General features: G+C 42.2%; 1 protein-coding gene and 1 long non-coding RNA gene across 3 annotated transcripts in view; both read left to right on the top strand.

Annotated features, from left to right (window-relative positions):
• The first annotated feature begins 1,084 nt into the window (after positions 1-1,084).
• Positions 1,085-2,608, top strand: LOC110915968. 2 transcript variants are annotated; one of them, XR_002579393.1, is made up of 3 exons: positions 1,085-1,461; positions 1,608-2,154; positions 2,229-2,608. It is a non-coding gene; the product is annotated as an uncharacterized LOC110915968 (long non-coding RNA). The 2 variants fall into 2 exon arrangements; XR_002579392.1 differs by lacking the exon at positions 1,085-1,461 and having other exon boundaries at positions 1,476-2,154.
• A 6,220-nt stretch (positions 2,609-8,828) lies between these two features.
• LOC110919611 overlaps positions 8,829-23,137 on the top strand; it is a 51,968-nt gene continuing 37,659 nt past the window's right edge. The window contains exons 1-3 of the mRNA XM_022163881.1: positions 8,829-8,834; positions 8,948-9,489; positions 9,646-10,082. Coding sequence (XP_022019573.1) covers positions 8,829-8,834; positions 8,948-9,489; positions 9,646-10,082 — 985 coding nt within the window. The remainder of the gene's footprint in view (positions 8,835-8,947; positions 9,490-9,645; positions 10,083-23,137) is intronic.

Genomic DNA, 23,137 nt, shown 5'->3' with positions numbered 1-23,137 from the left:
ATAACATTATCGATGAAAACGCAATTACTTGAATAATAAATAATACATAATAAACATATAATTGAAAACGCTATAATCAAAACGCCATAATGAAAACACCATTAGTTGATTAATTAACAAATGCGATGAATTAACAATATTAACGAAACGTGATAATCAAAACGCCATGAGATGAATAATTAACAATATGAATAATTAACAAATATAACATGATAATGAAAACGCCATAGTTAACAAAACTGATGTTTACAAATTAACAAATAGTAATAACTGACGTTTACAAATATTACTCAATAATATTCAAAACTAATCAGGTATAAAACGCCAATGATCGTAAAACATAAGAAATATATTAGATCCTAAATGACAATTAACATTAATAATGAAAACTTCAATTATCAGTTCTTACTAATTGTTAAACAACCAATGAAAACGCGAAAAAAATTGGATACATGAAGAACGCCATTGAAAACATACAACACGTTGTGAAATATTAATTTGAAAAAAAAAACGATAATGAAACAAGCATAAAGAACAAAACTTCATATCTGTTGTATATGTGTTGCATGATTTGCTGGAACAAATTATGAAAACGTCATCAAATATTACTTTGTCGAACGGAATCACGTTAGACGCCATAGATCTGGAAAGTTTGGAAAGGAGGTAACTGCTAATAGAAAATTTTTGGAGTTTTATTTGAAACAGATTTATAACGCGAAATATGGAGGGGAACATGCATAATGACAATCGTACCCCTGCATATCATTTAGCGTCCCCTACCACGTGTTAGGCCAGGATCCATTCTCACCGTTTTCACACTTTAAGGCGTTTTCTCCTGATCTCGTTTCTATATACATATAGGGGGAGCCGCTAAAATAGAAACCACCTCCAGTTGTAAGAACCGCGAGAACCACTCTCAACCAATCACATTGTGCCAACATAAAGGGTATATTGGTCATTTACCCCATATGTCAAGTCACGACTCTCTCTCTCTCCATTTAATGCTTGTCTCTCTCCTCATCCTCTCTCTCTATTTAATGCTTCTTTCTTCTCATTTTTAATTTAGTTTCACATGTCTCACCTAATTTGAAAATGCAACATCTTCTTCATTCCCACCCATTACCCACCACCGTTCACCTCCTGCAACCCACCCCCCTCCTCCGTCAACCACACTTCTGGCACCACCAAACACCGTTCACCACCACCCTACTGTCACAAGGAGGAGGATTTGCTGGGGGTGTGGCAGCGATGGTAAGAGGCGGAGAGACTAGGGTTCCGTCAAGAACCCTGACGGTGGCGGCCTTGCTTCTCTGGTGACCGAACAACTCAAGAAAAAGAGAGAGAAAGAGAGACCGAAGAAGGAAAGGGAGGCGAGCGACGGAATCAGAACCGCCGGCGGCGGCGGTGCGGCCGACCGACGACATCAGCTATGATGACGCTGATGTATGTTGCTGACGACAGGTGTCCAGTAAACCCCTCCTCCCTCTCTCGTTTCTTTTTATTTTTTTTTTTTGGTTTCAAGTGTTAATGGCATATATCACTTTTTTTGTTTTGTTTTCCGATGATGATGATATCCGGACGATGTGATGATGATGATGACGATGTAGACGGCAGGAAACTGCCACAGCCGGCGGCGGCAGTAGTGGTGATGGTCATCTGGGCTCAGTTATGGGTCACACGGTTCACACTTTGTTTCGGGTTCACGTTCAGCTCAGCTTTGGGTTAGGTTTGGTTCGATCCAGTCTCGGTTTTGGTTCAACGCTAGTCGGCCAACCCGTTTGCGATCCATTTATCACAACCCGCCAACCCGTTTACAACTTGTTTACAACCCATCATTCTTTTAACATGTGAAGACTCGTTTAGCAAAATGGGTTGACCCGGCTGTGTTCGGTTTACATGATTTTGTGTGTCAATGTTAAAGTTGATTTCGTTGACACACACATATACATATATGGTTCCTGCCAAGATTGCCACCGATGAGAAATTTTGTTTTCTGTTATTCTTTTATGTACCTCTTTGAAATTAGACAAAACTAACCACATTTGTTCAGGTCATTACTGCTAGAGATCTTTGTGCAATTCATCAGGAAAAATTGCGGTCGCCAATCATGCTACGGTGTAAACACATATTTTGTCAAGAGTGTGTATCAGAATGGTCAGTTTGCATCTCTGTTTAATATAGTTTCCGAATCTTATTTAATAAATTAATTATTTGTCGGCTTTTAACAGGTTTGATCGGGAGAGGAGATGCCCACTATGTCGAGCACTTGTGAAACCTACGGATATTAAATCATATAGTGATGGATCAACCAGTCTTTTCTTCCAGTTCTTTTGATGATACAAAACAATATGTACAACAATTTACAACCATGGATGGATCTATCCCGTCACAACTTGAGTGTCATGAATCAGTGGTTAGGATCTCTCGTGACCTTTACAAACTAACCGCTGCAGATGGAACTTGTTCCAACAACTGTCAGGCCATCTGAAGTTAGATACATTGACCGGTATATAGTACCCATAATGTTCACATAATGACGTTCATATGACCCTAAACTGTATATATATTATACATACGTCAATATACTTTGCATATATCTTTCAGATCATGTATGATTTCCTAAAATAAAAATGCATACATACATGTACCATAAAAGTATACATGATTAAAACAATTACATTCACCACAAATGAATCAGGTCCAGATGTGAAACAAAACATTTTAACAAAAGAGAAACAGCTCACATCTTCTGTTGATCGCCTGCGTTTACAACAAAGGGGCTCATGGGTGTAACGGGTGGAGACGATATACCTCCAAAAAGTTAAACCGTAAACTTTTTATTGTAAAACGTAAACTTATTTAACGTAAAATGTAAACTTATTTAACGTAAAACGTAAAAAGTTTAACGTAAAACGTAAAAAGTATAACGTAAAACGTAAAAAGTTTAATGTAAAACATAAAGCGTAAAAAGTTTAACATAAAACGTAAAACGTACAATGTAAAACGTAAAACGTAAAAACGTAAAACGTAAAAAGTTTTTACGTAATACGTAAAAAGTTTAACGTAAAAAGTTTAACGTAAAACATAAAACGTAAAAAAGTTTTACGTAAAACGTAAAAAGTTTAACGTAAAACGTAAAAAGTTTAAAAAGTTTAACGTAAAACGTAAAATTTTTAACGTAAAACATAAAACGTAAAAAGTTTTACGTAAAACGTAAAAAGTTTAACGTAAAATGTAAAACGTAAACTTTTTAACATAAAACGTAAAACTTTTTCTACGTAAGTTGTAAAACGTAAAAAACCGTGTGATAAAACGGCGCCTAAACAAGGGGCGTGAATGCGGCGCATAGAAACGCCGCGGAAAAAAGGGGACATAAAAAACGTCGCGTTAAAACGGGGCGTAAAAAACGGCGCGTTAAAAAACGACGCTTGAAAAAGCCGGGCGTAAAAACGGTGTGCAAAAACGACGCGCAAAAAAATTGTCTTGTTAAAAAAAATCTTTTTAAAAAATAAAAAGTAATATAATAAAACAAAAAAGTAATAAAAAATAATAAATACTAAAAGACAAAAAAGAGTACTTTTACTAAACTATCCTTTTGGATTAAAATATTAAAGACATAATAAGACAAAATGTATTTAATATTAATATTAGTTACTTTTAATCTGATCCATCCATCTTGTTGATCTAATGGTTAGGAACTGGTTCTCGCGGTTCTTACAATTGGAGGTGGTTTTCATTTTAGCGGTCCCCTGTATGTGTATATATATATATATATATATATATATATATATATATATATATATATATATATATATATCAAACTACTTCACATTTGCAATTTTATAGAACATGAAGCCTTAAATTAACAAAGGATACTGTGAAGCAGTAAATGAGGTTTTCAATGGAAAATAACAATCGAACTTTGGTTCGACACCCCAGTTTGGTTTACCTGTTTAAATGGAAACGGTTTAAATACACTCGATTGAACCATATCAATTATGTAGCTGATTCATCGTCCGTCTGTTCCAGTTATGATTATTATGACATGATAGGCAATCCATTAGGCACATGCTTTCGTTGTGAACAAAGGAATATTTGGTTAAAATTAGTTCCTTAAACCCAGAGTTCATAGACAGAGACATCTACACTCACAAACCTTTGTCAGTGTGTGGCTTGCCCATTTTTAGAGAGGTGGTTCTGATTTAAAATCTGGACAAGGTACGTAGTAGTATAAAAGTAATGATGTAAAGTAGAGTATGAGTAAGGGGTTGTTTAGCAATTTTTTGTTGAGCCATTACGAGGTCTGACGCATGTTTATAAATTAATCACAAAAACAATCTAGCCTATTGTCAAAAAACCATACATCTACACGATGATGATGGTAGGGGTGCCTACAGCAGTGGTGGTGACATCATTGAAGGAGTGAAAGATTCCAATTTCTTTCATATATTTTTCACAATATACAAGGAATGTTGGGGTTGTTTCTTCTAATGAACGTTGAATTCCAATCAAATATCTTGTGAAGTGAATTCCAATGAATTATGAGTACCAATCAGGCCATGTCTATTAATTTCTAGCAAATCAACTAACTTCTAAAAACGTTTAACCTTTCGTTAACCTCCTTCGTCCTTCTCGTTCTTTCTGCGGCCCTATGTAACTGTCCTGTGATCGGATAGGTGATCTCTTATATGTTCGATACGAGCATAGTTAGCGGCGGTTGGGTCTGATCGGAGTAGACTTTTCTCTGGTTCTTTTCTGGGGTAGTGTGTTGTTTCGATTCTTAATCTTGATTGCTTAGTAGGTCTCTGATTGATCACGGCTATCTTGTATAGTTCAGCTAGATCGATACGAATCCTATTAACCTCTTAAAGATTAGAGATACGGAATGGAAGAGGAAGGGCCGTGGGAGGACCCCCACCACCACCGAAAAAAGGACAAAGACAAAAACATCTACAAGGAGGGCAAGGAGAACATCACGAAATTCTTCGTGACCAACCTGCCACAGGGATGCACACCCTGGGAGGTGTCGGAATTCGTAAAGGTATTCGAAGACGTGGCAGGAGTTTACATCGCAAGGAAGAAGGATAAAGTTGGTAATAGGTTTGGGTTTATTAGTTTCAAGAACGTCTGTGAAGTTAAGGATATGGAAAGAGCCTTGAACGGCACTAAAATGGATAGTTCCAAGCTCAGGGTGAATGTAGCTAAATTTGCCACTGAAAACATGAGCCTCTTTAGCAACTCGTCTTCGGCAAAGGGGTATAGTTCAGAGACTGTTCACGGTGGGATCCCTAACCACTTTCAGATTAAGAGTCAAACTTTTGTCCAAAATGGAGGTGGGAAGCTTTTCAGTGATCTATTTTCTAAAGGCAATGGTTCTAAGGCCAGTGCTTCGCCCCCGGTGGTATTGGGGCAAGGTTGTGGAGGCCCCGGTAGATACTTTGGCGTTTCAAGAACTTAGCGGGAAGGCTATGGTGGGAAGGTGTGTGAATCTATCTGTTCTCAACAACCTTAACTCCCTTTTATCCGAGGCTGGTGTCTCGAACGCTAGGCTAAGTTATCTGGGGGGCCTATTCATGTGGTGAAATTCTCCAATGAGGTGCACTGTAACGATATCGTGAGTAATCAGGATCTGTGGCAGCCCTGGTTCTCCTCCCTGGATTTTTGGACTGGACAATCCTTGTGATGTGTGTAAAATGCAACATATAAATTACATCAAATGAGGCATAAAACTAACGCTTTTTTAGTACTAATGTTGGAAAAAGTGTGCTTTTGTCTTCCTTTTGTATTTTCAGGACCAAATGAGCTTAATTGAACAAAAGGAACAAATATGCAGCCAAATCTAACATAAATACAAAGAAAAGGAATAAACGTGGCATGCCTGACCCCTCGACAGCATCTTCCCAAGCAAAAAACAAAGAAACAGAAAGCTGACCACGGCCCCGTGCCCAACGGACACGGGGGCGTGGCCAGTTGTCTGCAGAAAAGAAAAAGCTATAGAAGCTTCTATTCCCGACACGGGGGCGTGCCCAGCTCAACACGGGTCATGGTCAACGCTAAGATTCGTAGAATCCAAGCAAATCTTGATAGTACAGATACGCTTCTGCACACGGGGCCGTGCCCAGCGAACACGGGGGCGTGTGGAGCTAATGCAAACAATTGCAATTAATGAAGAAAGAGAAAAAGGATGGACACGGGGCCGTGCCCAATGGACACGGGGCCGTGTTTAGGCTTATGTACAGGCTATAAATAAGGGTGCTTGGTTCACTTCAAAGGCATCCCTTGGCAAACCACCTCTCTCCCACTTCACCCACGCTCCACCACCACTACAACACCCACATCCACCACCATCATCCATCATCCACCTTAGAGTGTGTGTAGTAGTCTCGGGATCCAAGATTGATAGTAAGAGTTCCGTACAATCAAAGGCCATGTTTGCCTAAGTCTCTTACATCACTTGGTGAAGACAGACATTTAATCTAATACTATTGATTTTTAATCTTTTCGCACTTTTTATTTGGTTTTGTATTAATGACTTTAATAACTAGTTTCTTATGTTGAAGGTGAAACCTCCTTATCATTTGTCCGTGGTGTCTTGACATTATTTTATTGTCTATATAAAATAAAAGATTTTCACCATTCATATCTCTACGGTCTATATAGAGATATGTTGGCTACCTGGTCAGGGGTTAAGGGAATGGTTTGGTAAGGTTCTTGCCTTGTTTAGTGTATAGATCCTGCAAGGACCTGGGTTAAGCTTACTATGACCTCCTTCAATACCCACTGGTATTGGATGGCGGGGGTCGAATAGCTTGATCCCCTCATATGTAAACTACTATTAATACATTAACCCGGCTACTTGGGATTGTATCCCTGCTGACTCAAACCACTTAGCCGAGGGTAACGTCACCTTTAAAAGAGGGGCCTACCACATTACGCATTAATAACTTAACTAATTATCTTTCAATATTCCGACCCTTTAGGATTGTATCCTTGCTGACTCAAACTACTGGGTTGAGGGTAACGTCACCTTCAAAAGAGGGGCCTACTACTATAACTAAGATAATCTCTTAAAAAGTGCAAAACTGCAGAAATCATTGAAGGTTACATTAAAGGCGACTCGGATCCAAGTGATTCTTCTTGTCTATCTGTTTTTATTTTATTTTATTTTTCACCATTTTTAGTTTTTATTTTTCATGTTTAAAACCTTTTCTAAAACTTTTGATCTGATTAGACGTTGAGCATAAACCAGTACTAAAAGCTCTTGTGTCCTTGGACGACCTCGGTATCTTACCAACACTATACTACACTCACGATGGGTGCACTGGCCCATATGTGTGTTTAGTGTTGGTAGAATATCGTGTTTTATAAATTTAAAACTTGACTAAAGTGTTAAAAAGGGCTTAAAATATCAATAACAATATATCACGCTACACACGCATCACCTTGCCCTTCGAAAGGATTGCCTGGCTAAAAGTTCTTGGGGTTCCGGTTCATCTGGCCGTTGATAATATTTACGATTCCATTGCCGGTCGTTTTGGGAAGGTTCTGCATGGGTCACGGAGAACTTCGGACGACAATGATTTATCTGTTAACTACATTAGGGTTTTGGTCGGCGATGGTGTAAGGATTGTTGAACAAGTTACTCTAAAATGGAAGGATAAGCAGTTTAGAGTCTGGGTGGAAGAGGAACGGTCGACTGGATCCCGGACTGTCTCGAGGATGGAGAGTCGTCGGAGGAAGACGAGCTGCCTTTTCAGTTCCAGCTCGACGATGAATTTTTGCATGAAGAAGAAAGACCGTCTGCTGTGTCAGAGGTTAGATGTCAGAAGGTCGGCGCATTAATTGTTGATGAGGTGGGAGCTAGTTCCAAGAAGGTGGGGGGAACCGAGAAGCCACATACTGAAGAAGTGGGGCCACACGTGGAAAAGTCCAATTGTGTTTTTGAGTTTGATTCCAGGGAAAAGAAAAAGAAGCCCAACATAAGACATGCCATTCTTAGACCCAAAAATAAGGATAAAATTAACGGGAAACAAAGCCCAGTTTCTGAGGACAGACCTTGGAAGAGATCAAGGACGGTGGTAGAGGAGTCAGACTCATTTGCTTTTGTTGAGCCGCTGGGAACAGATGTCGTTGGTTCGTCTCCCAAGGAAAGGATTCTTGAGGAGGGAGAAATTCTTCCCTCTAATCTCAGCCAGGTCGTTAACAATGAGATTATGCGATTCGATCTTAATACTAGAGTTGCGTCTGAATGAGCCGGTGGTGGGGATTTCGCTACTTCGAACGATAGCTATCTGGACAAGGAAGTTGAATTCGTTATTGATTCCAATGAAAACATCAAGGATCCTGAGGTGGAAGCTACATTGAGGATGGGGGAGATCATCTGGGCCCATCTTAACCAACACGGTGAATTGGTCAAAAACATCATTAGAAGTGAAGGTAACAATGAGGGTCCTAAATGAATATTCTGTCTTTGAACATAAGGGGTTTGAATAGTGGGGAGAAAAGTAGTTGGGTTAAGGACTTGAGACAGAAGAACCGGTGTCGTTGCTCTTCAAGAAACCAAAAAGGAATCATTATCGGAGACGGGCGTCGCGAGATTCTGGGGGAATGGTAACTTTAAAATAGAGTATGTGAGTTCGATTGGTCAATCAGGTGGGTTGCTTTGGTCATGCGATCCTTCTGTGTTGAAAGTAGAAAGAGTGATCAAGGATAGGAATTTTCTGATTCTTAAAAGTAAGCTTGTGGGTAGTGGTGAAATAATTTCTCTTATCAGAAGACGACTGATAAGAGTCGGCTTTGGAGTAATGTCGCCGCCCAGATGATTGGCCATGGCGGTATGTGGGTGCTAGCTGGAGATTTTAATGTTGTTCGTTCGCCAGACGAAAGAAAAGGCTCCAACTTCAAAGCGGTCTGTGCTAGGAACTTCAATAATTTTATTTTTGATTAGGGTCTGGTGGAGTATCCTCTACAGGGCAAGAGATTCACTTGTAGTCAGGAGAATGAGAAGAAGCTTAGCAAAACCGACCGTTTTCTTGTGTGTGAAAACTTCTTCAATAAGTGGCCAGATGCCTGTGTTAGAGTGCTTCCTGGGTTACTCTTTGACCATTGCCCAATCGCTCTGTCGGTTTTGGATTTAAAGTATGGGCCTCGGCCTTTTAGAATGTATAGCTCTTGGATAGGGAGGCCAGGTTTTGAAGAATCGGTAATGAAGGCTGTTGAAGGTTTTACTTCGGCCGAACCACCAGATGTCGTTCTCACCAAAAAGTTTGTGTGTATTCGGAAGTCTCTAAAAATCTGGCAGGACGAATTACAAGAAAAAGAAAATGAGCAAATTAATTTGGCAGTGGGTGAGTTGGAGAGGCTGGAGGAAGAAATGGAAGATAGAGATCTGAGTGAACAAGAGGATTGGACCCTTGCCGAAAACAGGAAGCTGATAAAGGATATCGAATTCAGAAGGAACGGTGACCTTAAGCAAAGTTCTAGAGTTAGGTAGGCTATTGATGGGGATGAGAACAACAAGTACTTCCATTCTGTGATCAATAAGAGGAAAGCGGCGAATAAGATTCATGGCCTTAATATCGATGGTGAGTGGTGCACAAAACCGTCTAAAGTTAAAAAACACATTTTTGTGTTTTTTCGTGACAGATTTGGAGACCCCCTGCCAATCTGGCCGGACCTTTTATGTGACAACCTCAGGCAGCTTTCGGAGGAGGATAAGGATTTTCTGATCTCTCCCTTTTCTAGCTCAAAGATTAAGGAAGCTGTTGTTGGTTGCCATGATGGCAAGGCTCCGGGCCCTGATGGGATGAACTTTAAACTTATTAAAGCGTTCTGGTCCTTATTTGAAGATGATTTTTGGAACTTATTCCAACAGTTTCACAACGATGGAGCCTTTAACAATGGGAGCAGCTCTTCTTTCATCACTTTAGTTCCTAAGATCAAAGACCCGGTTTCTCTTAGCAACTTTCGTCCTATCAATCTTGTTGGTGTTGTTAGCAAAGTCGTTTCCAAAGCTTTGGCTAATCGGATGAGGAAAGTTCTTAGCAAGGTTATCTCTGACTCTCAATCGGCTTTCATAAGGGGTAAGTGTATTCTTGACGGGCCTCTTGTCCCGATCGTTGGTGCAATTGGGTTAAGGGTATTTTGGAATCTGCCAGATCGTCGGTCCTGGTTAACGGTGTGCCTACGTGTCACACCCAAACCGATGGCGGAATCATCAGGGCATGGCACTGAGCGAAACAGATTGTCCAGAAGTTTCCATAACAACTATCATTACCATTCAATTTGTGTAACACGTCCCATACCGTGCCTCAAATGGCAAAACAAATTATTACAAATAACATCTAGCCAAATATTCTGTTCCGACAACTCAGATTTAAATGCAAATATAAAATAATATTATTTGAATGCTTCTAGAGACTCGATCTGCAAGATCTAGAGACAACTATGCTCTAGACGCTTATTCCTAGCTCGCCTTCCTAGCAGATAAGCATCCTAATTGCCTGTCACATACATTAAAATAAAGTCAATACATGAAATGTAAAGGTGAGCATACAAGTTTGATAATAGCTAGGGGTGCAAACGAGCCGAGCTACTCGCGAGCTACTCGAGCTCGGCTCGAAAAAATGCTCGAACGAGCCGAGCTTAAACGAGCTCGAGCTCGAGCCCGAGCCTAATAACAAGCTTGTTTAGTAAACGAGCCCGAGCCCGAGCTTCGCTTATCGAGCCGGCTCGCGAGCCTAATCGAGCTTTGTGTGTATATATATTTTTTATTAATATATTAAACATATATTTATATAATAATAACTACCATTTATATAAATATAAAAAATAACTAAATTATATGTATAATAATAATTATAATTAATATAAATTAATTAATAAATACTAAACGAATCGAGCCCGAGCCGAGCTCGAGCTTGAAAAATTACCTTCGAGCCGAGCTCGAGCTTTAGAAATAAAGCTCGAATCGAGCCGAGCTCGAGCTCAAGCTTTCATATGTTAAACAAGCTCGAGCTCGAGCCTGGTCGAGCTCGGGCCCGACTCGGCTCGTTTGCACCCCTAATAATAGCATATAGAGTTCGAAATAGTTTACGCATAACCAGCACGTACACAGAGGAAAACGAAGCATGTTAATTATCGACATGGATCTATCGATACCAATGACTGCGTGTAGACTGTCTGAGACAGTTCACAATACATGATTACCACCGTAATCCATGCAAGTAATTGTCCTTAACAACCCCCATGTGAACGGGTGCTGAGTCCAAACTATAGAACTACGTCGTTAAGGCAGGTAGACAGCATTCCACGTGTAAACATAACAACAAGCATTCATTTAGTCACGTAATACATGCAGAACGGTTAGCGTTTAAAAAATTGAGTAGTGTATTCGATTGTGATTTTTGATAAGTAACGTATGTAACACCCAAAAGTGCTAAAGTAAAAAGGGTTCGAGTATACTCACAGCGATTGATTGATGGATTGAAGGGAGCGCTTGAGAGTAGGGTTAGCCTGAATAGTTCGATAGCATAACGATGAGTAACATTTTACGCGTTACAGGCTAGTGATGTTGGGTCGAACAGCCTGGTCGATCGAACAGCAGGTTCGATCGAACGGGTTGTTCGTTCGGTTAGACAGTCCGTTCGGACAGCCTGTTCGATCGGCTGGTAGGCTCGATCGGTTGGACTGTTCGAGTGGATTGTTTCTTCCCTTGTGTAGGATGTGTTTGTGTATGATGGCTTGTCCTTTTGAAGTTTTCGTTGTAGTATTTGAGAACATTGAAGTGTTCTTACCTTTCAGGTCGATCGATCGAACGGGCCGTTCGATCGGCCGGCTTAACCGATCGGTTAGACACATGTCACCTGATCGAACAGCATGTTCGGTCGGGTGGCACTCCAATACGTCGAACGAGTTGAAAAATCGATTAAGGGTTGAAGCATAGTATCTCATGATCCGATGAGTTATGTTATCGAACAGCTCGTTCGATCGAACATCACTTCGTTCAATACTATACATCAGGAAATTGTCAAAGTTTGGGGCCATGTGCTAGCCGATCGGCTGGCCTGGTCGATCGGCTGACATGTCCGATCGGTTGGGTTGTTCGTTCGAACAGCCTGTTCGATCGGTCAGCATCCTGACCTGGTCGTCCTGTTCGTCTAACACTTGGCTGTTCTGTTTGTTTGACATTATATTGAGATATTTTGACAATGAGTTGAACCATGGCACCTTCGTTCTTACTTGTTTCCCCTGGTCGGACAGGAATCACCCAAGTCCGGCCGGTGAACGGTTCGGAACGGAGTTTATAGTTTAACCCGAAATCGTTGAATCTCGTAGATAGAATCCGAATCTTGAACCACTTGACCATTAGGGTGATTGGTGAGTTGGCTCAAGCTCCGTTTCTACCAGTTTGAAGGCATTGAGTGTAAAAGAGTTGAAAGAAAGTTGGAAAATCCATCTTTCAATCCTTCACACTATGTAAATGTTCAGACATGTGGTAGATCTTAGTGTTTTTATGTGGAAATCGGCTAGATCCAAGTGATTCTTGGTGGATTGAGGCCAAAACATAAAGCTCTTAAAGAACACCATGATGACATCATCCTAGAATGCTTAGATCTTGATGATTTCACGGTTAGAAATCAAGATTTGAAAGATAGAAAGGTGTCGGAGTGTGTATTGATCAAGAAAGTACAAGATTTAGGATGAAAACTTACCGAAATCGGAAGAAATCTGAGAAAAGAAGGGGAGCACGAGCTGGTCGGTCAGAAGGTTTCCAAAAGTGGAAAGAATGACAATGACAGGCCTATTTATAGGCTTCCCAAAGAGGAAAGGGCTGGCCGATCGGCCAGGCATCCCGATCGGACAGCCTGCTCGATCGGACAGTTTGTCCGATCGGCTGGGCTGTTCGATCGGCTAGGAGCCTGGTCGATCCACAGCCTGTTTCGAGTGTTCGGTGCGACGATTTTTGATATTTCGATTTCGATTGAAGACGATACAAGTACGGTAAAGTTTCCTATTCAAATTACTTTTAATCCCAACTACTATATCTACATACAAGCATCTACATTCCTTATTCGATTTCGATTTCGATTGAGTTCAATTGAGTTTTGAGTTTCGATTCGATTGATCACCACACATAGCATAAGGTAAACACGCACAGATAACACATAAGGCACACACACACGTATAATAACACCAGATTCGCATAGTTCGAGTTTCGAGTTCGATTAATGATTCGATTAGCTTGATTATTGATTGGTTAACTTTATCGCATTGTTACTTCCTACTATTAACAGTCGTAAATCGTTTCGCATCGGTTAAACATTCGATTACTTCGATTTCTCTGATTAACAACACTTACTCCACATAATACAAATAATAAAACGTAGAATAGACTAATTACAGTCAAAGAAGTCAAACTTGACTTTGACTTTGACTTTGACTTTGACATTCGGTAACACGGGGTGTTACAGCCTCCCCTTGTTTAGGGAATTTCGTCTCGAAATTAGGCTCAAAGCTCCACAGCACCGTGAATGATTTTACCAATTTCTCGCTTCAGATCTTTATTTAAACAACTGCGGGTACTTAGCCTTCATGTCGGTCTCGAGCTCCCAAGTGAACTCTACGCCTCGTTTGCCTTCCCATTGGACTTTCACGATAGGGATGCGTGAGCGTCTGAGTTGCTTGGTTTGGCGATCCATGATTTCGACGGCTTTTCCACGTAGTGCAGCGTTTCATTGACTTGAAGGTCGTCGAGAGGTACAATCAGATCATGATCAGCTAAGCATTTTCGGAGGTTCGACACATGGAAAGTCGGGTGGATGTTACTAAGTTCCTCCGGTAGTTCGAGTCTGTAGGTGACTTTTCCGATCCTTTCTAGAATCTTAAAAGGTCCAACATACCGAGGCGCTAGTTTCCCTTTCTTGCCGAATCTGACCACACCCTTCCAAGGTGATACCTTTAGGAGTACGTAGTCGCCAACGTCAAATTCAAGGGGCTTGCGTCTTCTATCGGCGTAACTTTTCTGTCTATCCCTGGCTTTCGACAAGTTGTCTCGAATCTGGAGGATTTTGTCAGTCGTTTCTTGTAGTAACTCGGGACCGGTTAATTGCGAGTGACCGATCTCGTGCCATACAATAGGCGATCGACATCTTCTTCCATATAAAGCCTCAAATGGTGCCATTTGTATGCTGGCATGATAGCTGTTGTTGTACGAGAATTCGACTAACGGTAGGTATTTGTTCCAACTACCACCGAAGTCTATGACACACGCACGGAGCATGTCTTCAAGAGTACGGATCGTTCTTTCAGTCTGTCCGTCGGTTTGAGGATGGAATGCGGTACTTAGGTTAAGCGTCGTACCAAGAGCTGCTTGAAACGTTTCCCACAATCTCAAAGTAAACCGAGCATCACAGTCTGAAATGATGTCACGAGGCGTACCATGATTACAAATGATCTCGTCGGTGTAGATTCGGGCTAGTCGTTCTACCTTGTAGTCTTCCCGGATTGGCAAAAAGTGGGCTGATTTGGTCAGACGATCAACTATAACCCAAATGTTGTCGTGACCTGATGGCGTGGGCGGAAGTTTGGTTATGAAATCCATAGCTATACGATCCCACTTCCATATTGGGATTGGAGGTTGTTCGAGTAAGCCAGAAGGTCGTTGATGTTCAGCCTTAACTCTCGCACAAGTCAGGCAACTTCCAACATAAAGAGCAATATCCCGTTTCATGCCCGGCCACCAGTACTTGTAACGAAGATCCTGGTACATTTTATCGGCACCGGGATGAATAGAATACTGGGATTTGTGGGCTTCGTCCATTATAATCTTTCGCAAATCGGTCCGCTTAGGGATCCAAATTCGATCCAGATAATAGAAGATCCCATTTGCTTTGCTTACAAGCTGAGCTCCATCGTGACAAATCCTCTCTTTCTTTAAAGTGTGTTCATTAAAACAAGCATGCTGGGCTTCGCGGATGAGGGTTTCGAGATCATGCTGGGCTTGGGTATTGCGTATACTGAGCAAATAACTCCGTCTGCTGAGCGCGTCGGCAACAACATTTTCCTTTCCTGGATGATAACGAATCTCACAATCGTAATCGTTAAGAAGTTCTACCCATCGGTGTTGACGCATGTTAAGTTCCTTCTGATTGAAGATGTGTTGTAAACTCCTGTGATCGGTGAAGATCGTACACTTGGTACCATACAGGTAGTGTCGCCAAATCTTCAATGCAAAAACAACTGCGCCTAGCTCGAGATCATGGGTTGTATATTTCTTCTCGTGAATTTTGAGCTGACGAGATGCGTAAGCTATAACCTTGTCCCGTTGCATGAGAACACAGCCAAGACCAAGGTTGGAAGCATCACAATAGACAATGAAATCGTTGTTTCCGTCGGGCAATGTGAGAATGGGAGCATTGCAAAGCATATGTTTGAGGGTTTGAAAAGCAGACTCTTGTTCGGTTCCCCAAACAAAAGACTTGTCTTTATGGGTAAGGGCGGTAAGCGGCACAGCGATCTTAGAGAATCCTTCGATAAATCGTCGATAATAGCCCGCTAGTCCGAGAAAAGAACGAACTTCAGACGGGTTCTTAGGCGTAATCCAGCTCTTAACTGCTTCAATCTTCACGGGATCGACATGAATACCTTGACTGTTAACGATGTGACCCAGAAACTAAACCTCCTCCAGCCAGAATTCGCACTTGGAGAACTTGGCGTAGAGTTGATTCCCCTGGAGTAGCTCGAGAACCAAACGTAGATGTTGCGCGTGTTCGGTCTTCGACTTAGAATAGATCAAGACATCGTCGATGAACACGATGACGAAACGGTCTAGAAATGGCTTACACACGCGATTCATCAGATCCATGAAAACTGCGGGTGCGTTAGTTAAACCAAAAGGCATAACAACGAATTCATAATGGTCGTATCGAGTACGAAAAGCGGTTTTGGGGATGTCTTCCTCTTGAATGCGCAAGTGATGATAGCCTGAACGTAGATCGATCTTCGAGAAACACTTGGCACCTTGCAGCTGATCAAATAAGTCATCGATTCGAGGCAAAGGGTAACGGTTCTTGACGGTTAGCTTATTCAACTCCCGATAATCGATGCACATCCTGAACGACCCATCCTTCTTTTTAACGAAGAGGACTGGCGCACCCCAAGGAGAGGTGCTCGGGCGAATAAAGCCTTTCTCAAGTAACTCCTGGAGTTGGTTCGAAAGTTCCCTCATTTCGGATGGTGCGAGTCGATAAGGGGCTTTGGCTACAGGATTCGCTCCAGGAATGAGGTCGATACGAAAGTCGATATCACGACTTGGCGGTAGTCCAGGATGATCATCAGGGAACACCTGAACGTCTTGAACTTCGGCCTTCTTTTTCTTTTCCTTCTCCGCTGCTACAATGTTGGCCAAGAAAGCTCTATATTTCTTGCGGAGATACTTGCTAGCTTGGACACACGACATGAGCTTGAGACCTTTCGAAGCTGTTTCACCGTATACACATAATAGATCACCATTAGCGAGCGAGAATCGAATCATCTTATCAAAACACACAACTTCAGCATGGTTTTCGCGAAGAAAGTCCATGCCTACTATGATGTCGAAACTTCCGAGTTGCATAGGAATAAGGTCGATTGGGAAGATGTGATTGTTGAGCTCGAGAGTACAATCACGGAGAATAGAGTTAACGGCGACAGTTCTTCCATTAGCAACTTCGACTTCGAATGACGAGGGGAGATAAGAGCGCTTACGACTAAGGAGCTTCTCGAATTCAAACGACACAAAGCAGTTATCGGCTCCAGTATCAAACAAGCATGATGCATAAATACCATTCTCAAGGAACGTACCATTAACCACGTTGTTGTCAGCCTGGGCTTGACGAGCATTGATGTTGAAGGTTCTGGCACGGGCTGCTTGTTGCTGCTGCTGAGGCTGCTGCTGCTGCTGCTGCTGTTGGGGCTCTAGTTTCACCACCCTGTTTGGGCACATGTTTGCGAAATGGTTAGGATCACCACAGCAAAGCAGACTCGAGCATTGATCGCGGGTGCTTGAGCTGCGGGTTGGCCTTGAGGGGCTGGGAGTAGAGCTTGATGAGCGGCGGCTTGAACTGGGGCTTGACGAGGACCATAGCGACAGTTCGCAGTGAAATGACCGTAGAGATTGCAGTGAGCGCAAAAACGACAGGCGATTCCCACCGGATGATGATACGAGCATGTCGGGCAGAGCGGGTGGGGACCTGTGTAAGCATGCTTTGCTGGCGGTGCATTGGTCACTGGAGCTGGTCGGTGATGAGACTGCTGCTGAGCCGGTACGGCTTGCAGAGGAGCGGCAGTTGTCGTGACGGTACAGTTCTTGTTGCTGGAGCTGCTGTTGTTGTGCTTCTTCTTGCGACGTGATGACTTGGATGTTTGAGCAGTGGAGGTGTCGGCGGTTGGTGCAGTAGTAGCTTTATGCAGAGACTTGGATGGCTTATCCCAAAAACCAGACTTTACCCGCTTGTCATTGATCTCGGTGGCAAGCAAGTAGGTCTCCTCATTTGATGACGTCTTGGCGGCATGAACAAAGTCGGCTACACAAGCAGATAGAGCTCGAATGTACTTCTTGATGGCCATGTCTGGAGTCTTGACTTGATCGGGACAGATAATGCTAAGCTGCTTGAAGCGAGCAGTTAAAGCAGCGTTGTCTCCGTCCTTCTGCTTGATGTTCCAAAACTCCTCCTCCAGCTTTTGGCGTTCATGGGGAGGGCAGAATTCGTCCATCATGATTGCCTTCAGCTCTTCCCAAGTCAGCTCATAAGCTGCATCATTCCCGCGTTTGTTTCGTTCGGCCGTCCACCAGTCTAGAGCTCAGGACTGGAAGACACTGGTCGCATTGAGGGTACGAAGATTTTCAGGACAGCCGCTTTGGCGCAGAGTGACTTCAAACGAATCAAACCATTGAAACATGGCGATAGGGCCATCTTCTCCGGTAAACTCTTTTGGTCCGCATGCCTTGAACTGTTCGAAACTGAAAACAGTCTTGTTAGCATCTTTAGGAGCATCGATTCGCGACACCTCAGACGATTTGCTGACGTTTTCATACACCTCGCTTACAGCTTTTGCCACTTGCTTGGCGATGATAGCAGCGAGACGCTTGTCTCTCTTCTCTTGGCGAGTAAGTGGGGTTCGGTGTCCGGATGACGACATGGTCTGCAACGGACATCGTCGTAGGTCTCAGACACAACAAATCGTATCTCACCTCATACGTCTACTACTTACTAAAGCTTAGGAACACATCGAAACACAAATCACATAAACACATAGGCACATAACCACAGATTCACGTAGTCACAGAAGCACATAAGCACGTAGGCACGTAGATCACAGAGACACATAAACACAGAAGCACAGAAACATAGAAGCACATACGCATTCAGTCACCGAGGCTGTCAGAATACAGAAACCTATCATTCAAAGCTCGCGTGTCATTCGTATAGTATATCGAGTGGTATAGTATAGTCGTATAGCGTGTCGAATAGTACAGTATAATCGTATAATATGTCGAGTATAGTATAAGTGTATATTGTAGCGAAACTTTGTCTAGATTTGCAGCGACTTGTTAGCGTGTTGAGATATAGGAGCAATGCGAGTCGTGTGTCTTGATCGAAGTGATAGCAAAAATCGAATAATTCTCCAAAAATTTGAACACATAAACACATACAATCGACGAATCATCAGAGTCGGCAGTTGCGGGCTCAGAATCGAAACACATAAAATCGAGTAATGGATTGTCTGCGGCTATTAGACACCGACTACCCAAAGCGATTCGACTATTCGCAGTAGACTTGTCGTCACTTTTCGACTTTCGGGATCGCGTTTCTGCCTCGATTCTTGGGCATTCAACGCGTATTCCCTAGGTCATACTTGTGAGTTCAGGTCATTGGAGTCCGTCGAGGCTTTGGTGAGATAAATAAAAATCCGGAACACGTTGTCAAGGTTAGGGTTTCACCCCTAGCTTAGCAACTTCTTCCTTGTTTTAGTAAAATTGAGGAGATTATTCATCAAAATATGGATTTCACTCCTGATTTGGTATAATTCTCCTCGTTCGTTATCGAAAATAATGACGAAATTATTGATAAATTGATGAAATCAGCATTGACCAAACACTTTAGTCGAGAGTTTGCGGCTTTCACACCTAATCTCGACTAAACCGCTTGACTCTATTTGAAAATTCGAGTGCAGTGATAGCGTAGAATATTAGAATATAGCACATAAGCTTGGTCTGTTGGTTCCTAACTATAGTCTAGTCTCTAAGACAGCGACCCGGACTAGGTCATGTCTAGCCTAATTCCCTACAGTTATGGCTCTGATACCAATCTGTCACACCCCAACCGATGGCGGAATCATCGGGGCATGGCACTGAGCGAAATAGATTGTCCAGAAGTTTCCATAACAACTATCATTACCATTCAATTTATGTAACACGTCCCATAACGTGCCTCAAATGGCAAAACAAATTATTACAAATAACATCTAGCCAAATATTCTGTTCCGACAACTCAGATTTAAATGGAAATGTAAAATAATATTGTTTGAATGCTTCTAGAGACTCGATCTGCAAGATCTACAGACAATTATGCTCTAGATGCTTATTCCTAGCTCGCCTTCCTAACAGATAAGCATCCTAATTGCCTGTCACATACGTTAAAATAAAGTCAATACATGAAATGTAAAAGTGAGCATACAAGTTTGATAATAGCATATAGAGTTCGAAATAGTTTACGCATAACCAGCACGTACATAGAGGAAAACGAAGCATGTTAATTATCGACATGGATCTATCGATACTAATGACTGCGGGTTGACTGTCCGAGACAGTTCGCAATACATGATTACCACCGTAATCCATGCAAGTAATTGTCCTTAACAACCCCCATGTGAACGGGTGCTGAGTCCAAACTATAGTACTACGTCGTTAAGGCAGGTAGACAGCATTCCACGTGTAAACATAACAATAAGCATTCATTTAGTCACGTAATACATGCAGAACGGTTAGCGTTTAAATAATTGAGTAGTGTGTTCGATTGTGATTTTTGATAAGTAACGTATGTAACAACCAAAAGTGCTAAAGCAAAAAGGGTTCGAGTATACTCACAGTGATTGATTGATGGATTGATGGGAGCGCTTGAGAGTAGGGTTAGCCTGAATAGTTCGATAGCATAACGATGAGTAACATTTTACGCGTTACAGGCTAGTGATATTGGGTCGAACAGCCTGGTCAATCGAACAGCAGGTTCGATTGAACGGGTTGTTCGTTCGGTTAGACAGTTCGTTCGGACAGCCTGTTCGATCGGCCGGTAGGCTCGATCGGTTGGACTGTTCGAGTGGATTGTTTTTTCCCTTTTGTAGGATGTGTTTGTGTATGATGGATTGTCCTTTTGAAGTTTTCGTTGTAGTATTTGAGAACATTGAAGTGTTCTTACCTTTCAGGTCGATCGATCGAACGAGCCGTTCGATCGGTCGGCTTAACCGATCGGTTAGACACTTCAGTAGCAAGTCCTCAGCTGGATGTCACCTGATCGAACAGCATGTTCGGTCGGGTGGCACTCCAATACGTCGAACGAGTTGAAAAATCGATCAAGGGTTGAAGCATAGTATCTCATAATTCGATGAGTAATGTTATCGAACAGCTCGTTCGATTGAACATCACTTCGTTCAATACTATACATCAGGAAATTGTCAAAGTGTGGGGCCATGTGCTAGCCGATCGGCTGGCCTGGTCGATCGGCTGACATGTCCGATCGGTTGGGCTGTTCGTTCGAACAGCGTGTTCGATCGGTCAGCATCCTGACCTGGTCGGCCTGTTCGTCTAACACTTGGCTGTTCTGTTTGTTTAACGTTATATTGAGATATTTTGACAACGAGTTGAACCATGGCACTGATGTGTGTAAAATGCAACATATAAAACACATCAATTTAGGCATAAAACTAACCCTTTTTAAGTACTAATGTTGGAAAAAGAGTGTTTTTGTCTTCCTTTTGTATTTTCAGGATGAAATGAGCTCAAAATCACAAAAGAAGCAAAAAGACCACTAATTCTACCATAAATACAAGAAAAGGAACAAAAGTAGACTGCACGGACCCTCAACGGCACCTCCCAAAGCAAAAAGGAAGAAACAGAGTCTGAACACGCCCCGTGTCCAGCGAACACGGGGGCGTGCCCAGGAAGCAGCAGAAAAGACAAACCAGTAGAAGCTTCCATTGCCCACCACGGGGCCGTGTCCAGCGAGCACGGGGGCGTGGTGAAAGTACAGCAGGCGCATTAATTGTAATTCGCAATTACAATTAATGAGGAGAGAGAGTGTCAGGCGGGCACGGGGCCGTGTCCAGCGGACACGGGGCCGTGTCCAGCCTTCTGTTCAGCCTATAAATAGAGGAGCTTGGCTTCATTCTCTCTCATCCCTTGACACACCACCTCTCTCACACTTCATCCACCACCCACCACCACCATAATACCATCATCCACCACCATCATCCATTGTCCATCATAGAGTGTGTGAGTCGTCTCGGGATCCAAGATTGATCGTAAGAGTTCTTGACAATCAAGGCCATGTTTGCCTAAGTCTCTTACATCACTTGGTGAAGACAAGTGTTTAGTATAATACTTTTTATTTTTAATCTTTTGCACTTTTTATTTGGTTTTGTATTAATGACTTTAATAACTAGTTACTTATGTTGAAGGTGATCTTTCCTTATCGTTTGTCCGTGGTGTCTTGGCGTTATTTTACTGTCTATATAAAATAAAAGATTTTCACCATTCATATCTCCACGGTCTATATGGAGGTATGTTAGCTACCTGGTCGGGGGTTAAGGGAACGGTTTGGTAAGGGTCTTGCCCTTGTTCAGCGTTTAGAGGTCCTGCTTGGGACCTGGGTCAAATTTAGTAGGATCTCCTTCAATACCCATAGGTATTGGATGGCGGGGATCCAAACTCTTTGACCCCCTCATAAGTTAACTACTATTAATACTATAACCCGGTTATTTAGGACTGTATCCCTGCTGACTCAGACTACTTAGCCGAGGGTAACGTCACCGCCAGAAGCGGGGCCTACCACAATTTGCATTAATAACTTAATTCATTATCTTTCAATAATCCGACCCTTTAGGATTGTATCCTTGCTGACTCAAACTACTGGGTTGAGGGTAACGTCACCTTCAAAAGAGGGGCCTACTACAATAACTAAGATAATCTCTTAAACAAGTGCAAAAGTGCGAAAATAATCAAAGGTTATACTAATACACGTGTCGGATCCAAGTGATTCATCTTGTCTATCTGTTTTATTTTATTTTTATTTTCAGCATTTAGTTAGTTTTTATTTTTCTTAGTTTAAAACATTTTTCTAACTTTTTGATTTGATTAGACGTTGAGGATAAACCGGTATTAAAAGCTCTTGTGTCCTTGGACGACCTCGGTATCTTACCAACACTATACTACGTCCACGATGGGTGCACTTGCCCATATGTGTGTTTAGTGTTTGTGAGTATCGTGTTTTATAAATTTAAAACTTGGCTAAAAGTGTAAAAAGGGCTTAAATATACATCAAAATTATATACACACCGACACACATCAAGTTTTTGGCGCCGTTGCCGGGGACACAAGGATTTTAAGAAAGCTTAAAATCGACGGCCTAATCAGTTTTTCAAAACCTTTTTAAAACGCGCGCATTTTTCTGCATTTTAGTTTAGTTTTTGCATTTACAGTAGCCTGAACACGGGGCCGTGCTCACTGAACACGCCCCCGTGCTGCATATTTTTAGAGTAGATACCCAGATACAGAGTCTGAACACGGGGCCGTGCTCGCTGAACACGCCCCCGTGCTCAACGTGACCAGTAACTTTAATTAAAACGCCCAGATACAGAGCCTGAACACGGGGCCGTGTTCACTCAACACGGGGCCGTGTCCAGCTTCTGTTTCCGTCTTATTTTTGTTTTCTGGTCCCGAGACTCAGTTGTGGTCTGTTGAGTGATTCTTATGGATCAATACTCAAGAGGTTACAACTACACCTATGATGAGGATGATTATAGGGGTAATTATTGTACTAGTTGTCGTAACACACGCTCGGTTCAATATAATACTTCATATCAACCATCCAATTCATACAAC

This window comes from Helianthus annuus, chromosome 16, assembly GCF_002127325.2.
Source record: "Helianthus annuus cultivar XRQ/B chromosome 16, HanXRQr2.0-SUNRISE, whole genome shotgun sequence".
Taxonomy (NCBI): Eukaryota; Viridiplantae; Streptophyta; class Magnoliopsida; order Asterales; family Asteraceae; genus Helianthus; species Helianthus annuus.
This window is presented reverse-complemented; position numbering and strand designations above follow the sequence as displayed.